Genomic DNA, 14541 nt, shown 5'->3' on the forward strand with positions numbered 1-14541 from the left:
AGGTGCAAAGACTGTGAGAAAAGGATGGTCATTTCAGAAATAGTGCTGGGAGAGTAGTTAAAACCATAAAGACAAAGTATAATGATGGTTGCCAGGGAAGAGTAAGGAAGAACGGAGAATTATTGTCTAATGCTACAGAGTTTGTTTTACAAGATGAAAAGAGTTAAGGGGATAGATGGTAGTGATGGCTACACAATAAAGTCAATGTATTTAATACCACTGAACTGTACACCTAAAAATGGTTAAGATTGTAAATTTTATGCTATGTGTATTTTAACACAATAAAAAAATAGTACTGGAAAAAACTGGATATCTATATAAATGAAATTGATACCTATACCATACAAAAAATAGAATAAAATGGATCACAGATATAAGTCTAAAACCCCAAACTATAAAATTTCTAGAAGAAATCACAGGAGAAAATATTCATGACCTTGGGTTAAGCAAAAATTTCTTACAACACCAAGATCATGATATATCAAAGAAAAAAATGATAAATTGGACTTCATTAAAATTATAAATGTGTGCTCTCCAAGAAGCACTGTCAAAAGAATGGAAAAACAAGCCACAGACTGGGACAAAAATATTTGCAAATCACATGGTAAGGGAATTGTATTGAACATAAATAAGGAACCCTCAAAAATAAACAAGTTAGAAAAAAAACTGAACCAAATGAAAAATTTCTGGGCAAAAAGATAAGAATAGACACTAGAGTAAAGAAGATATACAAATGGCAAACAAGGTCATGCAAAGATGATCAGCATCACTAGGCACTAGAGAAATAAAAATTAAAACCACAACGAGACACTACAACACACCTATTACAATGGATCAGATCTAGTGACACTGACAACACCAAAGGCTAGTGAAGATGAGGAGCAACTATAACTTTCCATACACTGCTAATGGGAAAGCTAAATGGTATAGCCATGTTAAAAAACAGTTTAGCAGTTTAAGTTGAATCTATTTTTGCCACCTGACCTAGAAATGCCAATTCAAGGTAGTTACCTGAAAGAAGTGAAAATTTATGTTCATATATTTATACCTGAATAGAAATATGAATTTATATAGTGTCTCCAGTTATAAATGTTATAAAGTATAAACAACCTAAATGTCCCGCAGCTGGTGAATGGACAAATTGGTATATCAATATGATAAAATTCTACTCAGCAATAAAAAAGGTATAAACTGCTGATTCATGCAAAACACATAAATGAATTTCAAATGCATTAAATGAATGGAAAGAAAGCTGTTTTCTGCTTCTAGGCAACATGGAGCAACAGGGACAAATTACATGAAACAATAATTTTCAAGACAGTGGACATCAAGTAATGAAATATAGTGATCCCTTCAGAATGTTAAAAGAAACAATGCTTCACTTACTGCTCTGTGAGTTTCCATGCTGTGGCATCGGGAGGGGATCCTGCTAAAATTCACCATACTACCTATGTTATAGAGATGAAGCTGGGAGTCTAGGGAGACCAAGGTGACTAAAATTCACAGGACAGACTATCAGACATGACACAGCTACACAGAGAGAAAACTGTGGAGATTGGCAGGAGGCTGCTATCAAGTATTCAGCAGAGCACTAATGAGTTCATGTGAGTAAGGAACTCTTAAGACCAGGAAAAGAACCACCTGAAAGGATCAGAAGGAACAGTTCTCACGTTTTACACAGGGTCAAGAGTAATGTTAATTTCCACCACCCAGAGTGGAAAACCTCATGATTGATGGGGCAGAGGAGAGTGCTCAGCAATGACTTGCATCAGCAGTGCAGTTAGTTCTAGATTAAACTCTGTTCCAGTCCCAACTAACGAATCTTAAAAGCAATCCCTGAAAGGATCAAACTGTTTCCAAGTAACTGTGCCTCAGAACAAAGCTCAACAATATAGATAGGAATATAAAAATATCCAGTATCCAACGAGGCAAAAATTTTAAATGTCTGACATCCAATCAGAAACTGCAAAGCCAACAAAGAAGTAGGAAAATACTTCCCATATTGAGGAGAAAAAAAATCAACTAACCAAAACCAACTAAAAACAGACACAGATGGTAGAATTAGCAGATAAGAACATTAAAACAGTTATAACTGTACTCCATATGTTCAAAAAGCTAGTGGACAGATTGAACAGGTTAGGTAGAGACATGGAAGATATAAAACAGACCCATACCAAACTTATTCAGATGAAAGCTACAATGTCTGAAATGAGGTATACCCTGGATGGACTGGTAGGAATTTGACACTGTAAAAGAAAACATTAGTGAACTTGAAGATACAGCAAGAGAAACCATACAGAATGAAACTCAAAGAAAATAAACCTCCACAAATGATCAGAGTGTGTTTTTGAACTATGAGACAACTTCAAATAGCCTAAAATTGTAAATGGAGTCCCCAAAAGGAAGGACAGAAGGGACTCAGAGAAAAGTATTTGAAGAAATAATGGGCAAAATATTTCTAAAATTGACTGAAACAACAAATCCATAGGTCGAAGAAGCTCATGAAATTTCAAGCACAAGAGACTATATGATGGTACATCATGATCAAATTTCTGAAAACCAGTTAAAAAAAGAATAACTTTAAAACAGCTGCAAGAAAAATATACACATTACACATAAAGGGACAAAGAAAAGCATGACAACAGATTTCTCGACAGAAACAATGTAAAGTTATCTTTAAACTACTAAAAGGAAAAAAAAAAAAAAACTATCAACCTAGACTATTATAGCCAGAGGAATATCTTTATATTTCATACAGGGGTGCCTGGGTGGCTCAGTCAGTTAAGCATCTGACTCTTGATTTCAGCTCAGGTCAGGATCTCAGGATTGTGAGATTGAGGCCTGTTTGGGCTCTACACTGGGCATGGAGCCTGCTTAAGATTCTCTCTCTCCCTCTCCTTCTGCCCCCCCAAATATATATATATATATATATATATATATGTTTCAGACATATCAAAGCTGAAAGAGATCAATGCTAGCAGACTCACATTTAAAGAAATGTTAAAGGAAGCCTTAGACACTAAAGGAAAATGATCACAGATGGAAATGTGGATCTACAAAAAGGAATGAAGAGCATTAGAAATTGTAACAATATGAATAAATATGTCTTATTTTTCTTATTGATTAAATCTTTCTAAATCCTAGTTCACTATTTAAGTAAAAATAACAATGCAGTGTGTAGTTTGTAACAAGTAGAACTAAAATATATTACAATAACAGAAATGTTAGAAGGAAGAAATGGCAGTACACCTTTGTAAGGTTCTTGTATCTATATGAAGTGGAAACATCACATAAATAAAGACTTTGATATGTTGAAGATATAGTCTATAAAACCCAAAACAGCCACTCAGTGGAGATACAGCTGAAAACCAAAAATAGGAAATAAAATAGAATCATAAATAATCCTTAATACTAATTATTAGTTTGCTAGGGCTGCCATAACAAAGTAAAGTGCCAAACATTCAGTGGCTTAAATAATAGAAATTTATTTTTTCACAATTCTGGAAGGTAGAAGACTAAGATCAAGGTGTTGGCAGGGTCCGTTTCTTCTAAGGTTTCTCACCTCAGGTTGTAGATGGCTGTCTTCTGCCTGTGTTTTCACAAGGTCTTCCCTCTGTATATGTCTGTGTCCTACTCTCCTCTTCTTATAAGGACACCAGTCATATTGGATTAAGACCCATCCTAATAACCTTATTTTACCTGATTACCTCTTTAAAGACTCTATTTTCAAATATAGTCTACAAATATAATCTGAGGTGCTGGGGTTAAGACCTCAACGTAGATTTTGGGGGAACACAATTCAGCCATAAAAACCAAGAATGAGAGAGGTGACATCACTACAGATTCTAATGATATTAAAAGAATAATAAGGAAGTATTATGGTGTCATGCAAAAAATTTGGAAATCTAGATGAAATAAACAGACTCTTTGAAAGAAACATGCTACCAAAGGTCACTCAAGAAGATATAGATAACCTGAATATCTTAAATCTAATAAAGAAATTTAATTTGTAGTTGAAAACTCCAGGCCCAGATGGCCTCAGTAGTAAAGTCTATCAAATATTTTTTTAAAATAATTTTAACTCTACATAAAGTTTTGCAAGATATTGAAGAAGGAATATATCCAAAACTCATTTCATGAGATCAGCTTTCACTGACACAAAACCCAAGCAAAGACATTACAAGAAAGAGAAGTTACTAACCAATATACCTCAAGATAAAGTATTAAACAAAATTTTAAATAAACCAATCAACAATGTATAAAAAGAGTAATACATCAGGAACAAGGCAAGAACGTCCATTCTCATATCTTCTAATCAACAGTATACTGGAAGTTCTAGTCAGTGCAAACAGGTAAGATTAAAAAAATTAGAGGCATCCAGGCTGGAACGAAGAAAATGCCTTTATTCACAGACTGCATGATCTTCTAAGTAAAAAAAGATCTGATGAAGTTGATAAAAAAGCTACTATAATTAACAACTGAGCTTAGCAAAGTCATAGCATACAAGATCAATATACAAATACCTATTGCATATTTATATGATAGTAATGAACAATCAAAAATTAACACTGAAAAAAATTATCATAGACAATAGCATCAAAAATATGAAATACTTACGAATAATTCTGACAAAAGATGTGCAAAAAAAAAAAAAGGCCTAAATTAAATTAAGAGAAATATAATGTCCAGGGGTCAGAAGATACTTATTGTTAAGATGTTCATTCTTGCAAAGTGATATATATGTTCAACACAATCCCACCAAAAATCCCAGGAGGCATTTTTGTAAAAATTAACAGGATCATTCTAAAATGATCTAAAATGTGACAGGTGCTAGGCAAAGAACTGGTAAGGAAAAGGGAATTTATTACAAGGATATGGGGTGGCACTAGCACTCAAAGACAGATATGCATCTGAACTTCATTTAGAAAGAAATGGAACAGAGAACTGGAAACTTCCTGGAAACCTAGGAAATATTCTGTCTCACTATATTCTTCTTTTTGCAGACTGGTTTCTATTTTCTTCTTAGTAGATCAGCTTTTTCTGCAACAAAGCTTAGACAGTTGATTGAAGATAATACCCACAATTGTATGTTATGGTTCCAGTCGTATTGAAAGACTGACTGCACCTGTTTTATCTCACTTTGAACTCTTACCTTAATTCCGAAGTCCTGATAGGGATCAAGTGTCCATCCTTGTCTTAACAGGGGGTCAGTTACCAGGGTCATTTTAAGTTGAGCAAATATTCCAGATGGTGACAGCAAGTATTATCCACAATTTGTACAAGAGTAAACTAAGACTGAGAAGTATGAAATTACTTTTCCAAGTTCATGTGGGTAGTGAGTGCCAGAAACGATACTTAAACTCTGGAGGAGTGCAAGTGCACGGTCAGCACATGACAGCGAGTGCCTCCTTCAATCCTGTATTGTAGAAGCTTCGCTCTGCTCACCCTAGTACCAGCTCTGCTAATGTTTACAAGTTCCTTTCACTGGACATGTGTTCCTGTACTAGAGTGTGACACCTTCACAACTTTCAAAGAAAGGCAATATTAAAAAAATTTCATAGATTCAGACTACCAAAGTTTTTGTAAGAAGGATAAACATCTAATTTTGTATGAACAATTTGCCTTCCAGAAGATACTACTAAAAACACAAACTTACCCTCCCATTCTGTTGGAATATCTCCAACTTCATAGTCCACTTCTCTTTTATTTGCTGCTTCTACAATTCTTTTCTCTCGAATAGTTTGTCCTATAAGACAAAAGCCATTATTTTATTTTTAAATAAAACTCATGACACAGCAGTTACTACAAGTAATATTTTCTCTTTGGATATTGCACATCTCCTCATATGGTCAAAGAATTATCAGGAAAAAGAATAGATTCCATTAGAATTAGGTACCTTAGAAAAAGCAAATTCTAAACTTACTACAAAAATTTTAAATTTCCTACATAGTACGCAAAATCAATTTTGGTAGAAAAAAATCTAGATGCTGTGTTAAAAAAAAAGGAGCAACCAATTAATCTTCGGGCACTAATGGCCAAAAAATTAAACAAAATAACCAAAAACAACCCCATTTTAATAATCAACAGTGTTTGAGTCCTTCAAATTCTGCAAGTATGTGTATTAGAGGTTCCAGCGGCTGCTGGAATCGCTATTCATGGCACCTACTAAGTATGCAGTGAATCACAAGATCCTGCTGCCACTCCGTCTCCACATTACACTGGCAAACCCAAGGGAACCAAATCACGGGTTGGATTCATAGAATCCAACTGAGTGACTACCTCTCACTGGATCTAAAGGAAGAGGGCAAAAGCTGATGAGTTATAGGTACCGTGCTTCAGGTGTGAGATTAACACTGGTACAGGATGGTAGCAACGTAGAAACATGAGAGCAGAGGGAGCAGTAAAGAAAAAAGGTGTAGACGGGTCGGGGATGCGATGAGAATACAATAGGCTTACTTCTCTCAATAATAAAAATTTGATTAGCATGTATTTTAAGTTCATATAAAAGACATAAAACTATTTTGTATTTTCCTCTGTTTCTACAAAATCTCAATTATATCCTTCAAAGCAGCTTTGTCAAAATGATGGTTTCAAAACATGTTCCTTTGTCATTGAGCCTGTGAGCCTGGGGAAACCAGATAAGCTTGCTACTTCCCAAAAGTTAGCAAGTGTGCCTGCATGGTCAGGGAATGCAAGCTGAAACAAGGAGACAGGGGTGAGTAACAGAGGAGGAGCATGGTTTAACAATGATCACACCAGTCAGGGAGAGAAATTTGGGCTACTACTCCATTCTTTGTAATAAGTCCTACTTGTATAACTTTTTTTTTAAAGATTTTATTTATTTATTTGAGAGAATGAGCTAGAGAGAGCATGAGAAGGGGGAGGGTCAGAGGGAGAAGCGGATGCGGGACTCAATCCCGGGACTCCAGGACCATGACCTGAGCCAAAGGCAGTCGCTTAACCAACTGAGCCACCCAGGCGCCCCTACTTGTATAATTTTTAAGAACTGGGAATGAAGTCCATTCCTCCCACTGAGTAAGAAATTATGCACAAACTGTACACTTAATCATACTAATATGCTTTCATACAATAGTTGTAAAGACAATCCTACGTATCACAACAAAAAATTTCCATCCCTGCAAATAGAGCAATTTTAAGTACCTGATCAGGTGTCAAAAATTTAGGGTCTAATTTACATTTAAAAGTTATTTTGATAACAAAAACATTAATCTAATATATGTATAGGCTTAATAAGTCCTAATACAACAATAATTGACAATTGGTGTACCCAATGAGTTTTATTATATAAAACAATGCATAGTTTCTTCACTTAATAATAAAACAACATTAGATTTAATTAAAATAGTCAAAACAAAAAGTCATGTAGATAATGGTCAATGGCACAGGGATTTAAAGACTGCAGAAGTTAACAACATTATTTTACAAACTTAAAAAATTTTAAAGCTACTGCCATGGATTTAAAGCTAATTGTCCTAGGATAACAGATTTCTTATTCCTCTGTTTAGAAAAATATAAAACCTATTTAGTTAAAACAAAAGAAAAAAAAAAGGGAGATCTCCAGGTATTAGGTAGATGACAGGCTTAGTTAGGTAAAAGACAGATTTCACCTGTTGCGCTTCTGGAATAGGGTATGGGAACCCTGGACACAGGGCAAGAAGGATCTAGAGCTGAGAGCCGTAAACGTCAGACAATTTTCATTCAATCCAGCTTTGTGTTTTTTGTCATACTTTATAGTATTATATTCTTAATATTTTTCTTTAATTTGGCTTGTTTTTCTTTCAATATTCACTTCTCCTTTACCCTAAAAAATACCATGAAATGCTTGACTTACACTACAGTTGACCCCTGAACAATGTGGGGGGGTAGAGTCACCAACCTCTCTATGTAGTGGAAAACCAACCTAATGTTAACTCTACTGGAATTAAAATAAAATGAAAAATAATTAAAAAAAAAGAAAATCCACCTAATGCTTTTGGCTAACTACTAATAGCTTACTGTAAAAACTACTAATAGTCTACTCTTGACCAGAAGGCTTACTGATAACATAAATAGTCGATTAACATACATTTTATATGCTATATGTATTCTATATTGTATTCTTACAATAAAGTGAGCCAAAAAAGAGAAAATGTTATTAAGAAAATCATAAAGAAAAAAGACACCTATAGTATTGTATTTATTTATTGAAAAAAATCCATATATAAGTGGACCTGCAAATTTCAAACCCATGCTGTTCAAGTGTCAACGGTAGTTGTATTTTTTGTTTAAACACATATAAAACAGATATTTACAATTTCAATGGGTATCTTTGTATCACCTAAAGTCATCTTGCAGATCACACCTGGGACACCACACTATTCTACAGAGACAGGCCAGCAACATACATGGTGATACAGGACACAGGAGTCAACATAACCAGTAAGAAATTCCTGTGGATGGGAAATGGCTGATAAATACCAGGTCTTTCCTGGAGAAACTTCATGTCTTTTCCTAGTTCTACTTGCAGCCAGACAAATGGCTAACTCCAGGCCTTGAGCAGAGTGGGTTTAAGATGAGTCTGGAACATCTTGCTATGCCAGAAAGTAAGAGAATTCTCAAAAAATAAATAAATAAATAAAAGAGGGGCCTGTCACAGGAACTTGAGCCAGCTTACAGGGGTTGATATTTGCTAAATCTGGGATAAATCTGAGCACCAAAATAATTAAGGAATTACAGACCAGCTATTCTCAAATTGTTGTGGGGAACTCTATGGGGTGCCAATGACCCTTTTAAGGGGATTCTGAGGCCAACACTACTTTAATAATAATACTAAGAATGTTATCTGCCTTTTTCACTTCCATTCTTTCATGAATGTACAGTGGAGTTTTCCAGAGGCTACATGTGATATAGCAACAGACTGAATAGGAAGCAGATATGAAAAACTCCAGCTGTTTTTTATTAAGCTAGACATCAGGAAGACTTATAAAACATAAAGCAATGCTACCCTTTTCTCTAAATGTTTCTGTTTGGGAAAGTATAGTTATTTCTGATAAAAAAATGCATTCTTTATGTAAACAACAAAAAAAATTTTCTTATGTAATAGATTACTAGTTTCATTTTTATTTTTTTAATGATTTATTTTTTAGAGAGAGAGAGAGAACAAGTGGGAGGAGGGGCAGAGGGAGAGAATCTTCAAGCAGATTCCCCACTGTGCATGGAGCCCAACAAGGGACTCAATCTCATGACCCATGACAGCACGACCCAAGCTGAAAGCAAGAGTCAGACGCTCAACCGACTGAGCCACCCAGGCGCCCTGTACCAGTTTTATTTTTAAAGAATTAATAAACACTTAAAATTTGGTTTTAGTTTCAATATAAATATAAATACATCTCATAAACAAAGCTCTTTCAATAATTGTGAAAAGTTTAAAGAGATCCTGAGACCAAAATGCTTGAGAAATAAATATGCTACTAGGAAAAAAAAAAGGAATCCATAAAGCCAAACCACTAAAAGGTAGAGATAAATAGATGGATAAATAAACTGGGGAGGTAAAAGGGCTCTTGCTTACCACAGTACTGAATTGTAAATGTAGAAGAAGTGCCAGAACTGAAAAACCATCATTTTGTAACCATCACGGTAAAAGGCCAGTTCTGGTAAGAATCAGTAATGGAAAGGGATTTTCTGTTTTATTTGGAAGTAATTTCCCCTTCCTCTGTATATAGGGTGTTCTTACAACTTGAAAGGTGAGTAAGGCTTACATCTTAAAGGACAGTTGGGTTAGAAATTATAAAATTTCTAATTTGATACCTATAAATACTGCCTTCCTATGGTCTTAGTGACCCTGTAAGTAAGACCCTTGACAGGTACCAGTCACAGGCAGGTAACACCAACAGTCCTAAAGAATGAGACAGCTGACTTAGGCATTTCTCCTTCTTTAGGCCACTGCACCTTCCCTAGTCCAGGGAAGATATTTGGGCAGCCTTTAATCTTTAAATTTTGGAGCTTCAGAACTCATAAGGTATCTGTCACACTGGAGGAGGGATTTTCTTCTACTATTACCAAATCAAAGGTGGAGGCCTACATTGGTTGTAACCCATACGCACATAAATCCTTGGTGATGTTTCCAACCAGCTGCCTACTTCCAGCCCAGTATTTCCCACTGGTGGGGCAGCAGGAGGGGAGATGAATGCTTCTGGAGGTCACTCCAGGGTGGAAAAAAGATGTTCGGTTGACTGAGGTGACGCATCTCTGAGACAGCTATGCCCCTGTAAATAAGCAAGACTGATCTTGACAGGAGCACCTGGCTTGGAGAACTAGGATAGCCAAGGTTAAGATCCTTTCTGTCTGACTAATGTCTGGCCCTTTACCTCACTGGCAATGATCAGAGCAACCAGGTGATAATCCTAAATCAGTTTGTCTGGTGATACAGAAATGACTGAATTTTGCATACGAAAGGAGGCTTAGAAGTGTTGGTGCATAATACATGAAAGTGAGGGCTACTGAAAGCCAAGAACCACACACTCCACTGGTTAGATTTGGGGACTTTTAACCTTGTTATGATGAAGCATCAAAAATTTAAAAAAAACATTAATTAAGAGTACTAAAATAAGAATTCTTATACTGAAAGCCATTTTCACATATGACTTAAAGGATAATCTGACTGAAGTTACTCAGATGTAACATCTATTTCTTAAGAGCCTGCTATGTACCAGGAAGTGTTTAGGTATCTTCCATATATTATCTCTTGTCTTTAAAACATCTTTTACAGATGAGGGAAAAAAAAGCATAGGATGATTAGCTTATCCAAATGTACATAGTCAATTAAAGTAGTACAGCCAGCATTTGAACCTAAGGATTTTTATTGACTTCTACCCTTAAGCATTTCCCATTTAAGATTTTAAAATTAGCATTTACAAAGTTTGCACACAGTGTCATTACAGATACCCAGTTAAAAACTAACATTTTATTCATAATCTTAGGCTATTATTTTCCCATAGTGACAAATGAGGCATTTCTGCTTGAAAATGTGATGATTCTATAATTTGACATATTCTACATATATTTATATGAGCATGGATGACTATCTCAGCAGGTCTCAGCAGGTAATACTTTTTTTTAAAGCAATTAAAGAGGCCTTCCAGATAAGCTTTCAGAATTTTTAAGACGGCCAACTAGTTCAATGGATTACCTAAAATCTTATTAGCTTCTTCATACTTACAGGTTTCCCAAAAGGAATCTCTGCTTCTATCTTAGAAAATCCAAAATTAACTCTTTAAATCTGACTTCATTAATTTTTTAAAAGCCATAAATACAATTTGCAAAACTGAAGTCTGAAAGTACATGTGAAGAACATAATTAAAAAAAAGAGATGAACGTATTGCAAATTTGTGCCTGTGGTTTTCACTTGGACAATAAACTCATTTATTGTTTATTTTTCAAATTCCCTAGTAATCTTATATGCAAACAAAAACTTAAAGTTCTAAAAATATGTTGTTATTTATCCAACAAATGTATATTGAATTGTCAATTGTATTAATCCAAGAAGATTTATAGTAAAAAATGATGTAGATTTTCTGAATGCATTCCCAAATCAAGCATGAGGGTCCTAGAAATGTCTAGTATTTTACTGCATTTACTTTCTATCTATGAATACTACAGAAATCAAACATTTCTGTGTAAAAATCATTTATTTTCCAAATGGCAAGGAATTTTTGACCCTCAGAAAAAGGACAGCTGTAATTACACTTGCTCCCCTACCCCCAAAAGGAGGTAAACATTAAAAAGAATTCAAATGATAGATTCATGACTATTTAGTCCATGTAATAATGTGTTCACTCTGAAGAAAAAAAAGAGAAACAGTCTTTTCAGGTTTTGATTGACATGCAAGTAATCAGTTTTTGAAAGTACATTATTCACCTAATACATTCTACAACTCTTTGTAAGGTTAAATTACCTCCAATGTATAAAGCATATTTATAATTAAGAATTTGAACATTTAACAAAATAAATGTTTTGTTAAACAAGAAAACTAACATTCAGTGATCCTGTTATGATGTCTGAATCATGACTTAGGAGTTAAAATGTCTTAAATATGCATACAAAGGGAACGAATAAAAGGGGGCGCTAAAATTTTTTTAGCTAAATTAAATAGGCTTTAAGATATATCATATGGCAATTCCAGGCTTTAAAAGGACTATTTTTTTTAAAAGAGTTTATTTATTTATTTGAGACCAAGAGCACGGGTGAGCGGGGAAGAGGGGCAGAGGGAGAGGGAGAAGAAGACTCCCCACTGAGCAGAGAGCCAGATGCAGGACTCAATCCCAGGACCTGGAGATCATGACCTGAGCCGAAGGCAGAGGCTGAACTGACTAAGCCATCCAGGAGCCCCTTAAAAAGGCTATTTTACAGTGAGGAAATTTATGACTGAAAAATCCTCATTTTATTTTTAGTGACAATCACTATCTAAAGCAAGTAAATTCTAATCTGGTACATCCTTAATATAAAAGGGAATAATATTTTCCCCTGTCAAAATTAGCACACACTCATAGTATAGTATAAACCAATATAATCAAGTATTTGATTTTCACTTTGCGAGTCTAACTTGAACAACTGGGGCTATCAATAGGTAAAGAGAGAAACGGAAGGAATAAACAAACAGTGGCAGATATTACTAGAATTTAGAGAATTAGAAAATTATGCCACTTGTAAAGCTTGGGCCTAGCCCAAACTTTATTTTCAGATTTGAAATGTAGAAGATATGGCTGGTTATTTGATTGATTTCTGGATCCAAAGAGTTTTATAGAAATCGAGTAGTACTTGGGTATTTTACCAAAGATCATAAAAGAGTCAAGGGGCGCCTGCGTGGCTCAGTCGTTGGGCGTCTGCCTTCGGTTCGGGTCATGATCCCAGGGTCCTGGGATCGGGCCCCGCGTCGGGCTCCTTACTCGGCCGGGAGCCTGCTTCTCCCTCTCCCACTCCCCCTGCTTATGTTCCCTCTCTTGCTGTGTTTCTCTCTCTGTCAAATAAATAAAATCTTAAAAAAAATAAAAATAAAAAATAAAAAAATAAGAGTCGAGGACTGCTCTATTAGCTACTCTTACTAATTCACAGAATATATGACAGTTTTAAATATGAATAATTTAGTGAAAATAAATAGAGTACATTTTGTGGTGCATTAGTCTTAATTTTTAAAAATATATATTTATTTATTAATCCATGAAATTACTAATACCCTTCATTAATCTATTTAATTTAGTTACCATCAGGCACTATTTAACATTAATGAATAGAAATCTGTTTTGATATAGAAAGAAATCACATAATCATCTAATGAACTGTGATATTCATCAGCTTAAAAGGAACTATTCCAGTATTTGTGAACTAGATCCTGAGTATAATCCTGGGCTCAGCTGGTAAAAGGTTGAGGTGTCAATAATTTTCAAACTCTTCTTTAAAAATATCTTCAATAGAGGTTGAATTTATGAAACTGCTCAAAGCAGAGCTTCTATAGTTGAGGCAGGGGTCTACAACACTACTTCACCTTTTGTCCCCTCCCCTTCCCTGGAGGCAACCTCCTCACACTCTGGAGAGCCAACAAGCCCTATGAGTATCACGGATTCAGACCCAGTATCGCACTTTTGAGACTGTGAAATGCATTCAAGCACATGTATTGGTTCCCTAAACAAAATCAAGATCTTATGAATGGCAGAAAGAGCATCATGTATTTTGCTTCTCCTTACCTTTCACAGAGTTCATCAAGCCATCTGTCACAAACTCCTGAGTAATAAGGTAGAAGACAATGCACGATTTTTCTGGCAGTTCCATAGTCTGAGGAAATCAAAGGCCTACTTCAGATGTGGAGCTCTGATTTAAGGCTGGAGCATGACTTAAGGCCTGCTTCCAGTGTTTAGACAAGATGAGTTCAGTGAGAAATCATTCTCTCACTTGGAAGCAAGAAGTCTTAGGAACACATAAAAAAGTCTGTATAGCAAAGAGGGAGAAACAACTCTTGGATTCACAAGTCCTCAAGGAGGCAGGCCTTCACTGGAGAAGCACTGGCAACACTTCCTTCAGCCCCTCAAACCTAGAGGATCCAGTGAGGGGGAAGAATTTGGGGTAGTCTAAGGCCAACCCGAGCAATGAAAAGACAGACAGGAAAGGAAAGAAATTCTAGTAAGAGCAATTTATTTATAGTATCCCATTATTTTAGTCATTAGTTTTAGCCTTCTCTACAATAAAACTTTACCTTGGCTAATAACTAATAAAACTGGATAACATAAATTTTACCTACGTTCTCTACTCCAGTTCACTGGCAGAAAGAAAGGCTAATACACTGTGACTTCACCAAAAGGAAGCCTGTAGAGTTATGAAAAGTAAAGGTTGGTCACATTTTGCTTGTGCAGGCTGCAATAAAGAGTGTTATCCTGCTATTTTTCCCTACTTATTTCTTACTTTTCATTGATGTTCAAAAAGATTAAGACTATAGTCACAAATAGTGAAGATCTGCAAAATGGTTAATATTACTTTAAGATAGGTGTGTCC

General features: G+C 35.3%; 1 protein-coding gene across 1 annotated transcript in view; it reads right to left on the reverse strand.

Annotated features, from left to right (window-relative positions):
• The window catches only part of NDUFAF2 (NADH:ubiquinone oxidoreductase complex assembly factor 2), a 147758-nt gene that overhangs the window by 49677 nt on the left and 83540 nt on the right, over window positions 1-14541 (reverse strand). The window contains exon 2 of the mRNA XM_032404368.1: window positions 5657-5746. Coding sequence (XP_032260259.1) covers window positions 5657-5746 — 90 coding nt within the window. The remainder of the gene's footprint in view (window positions 1-5656; window positions 5747-14541) is intronic.

The sequence above is a fragment of the Phoca vitulina genome, unplaced genomic scaffold, assembly GCF_004348235.1.
Source record: "Phoca vitulina isolate PV1807 unplaced genomic scaffold, GSC_HSeal_1.0 scaffold6, whole genome shotgun sequence".
Lineage (NCBI taxonomy): Eukaryota > Metazoa > Chordata > Mammalia > Carnivora > Phocidae > Phoca > Phoca vitulina.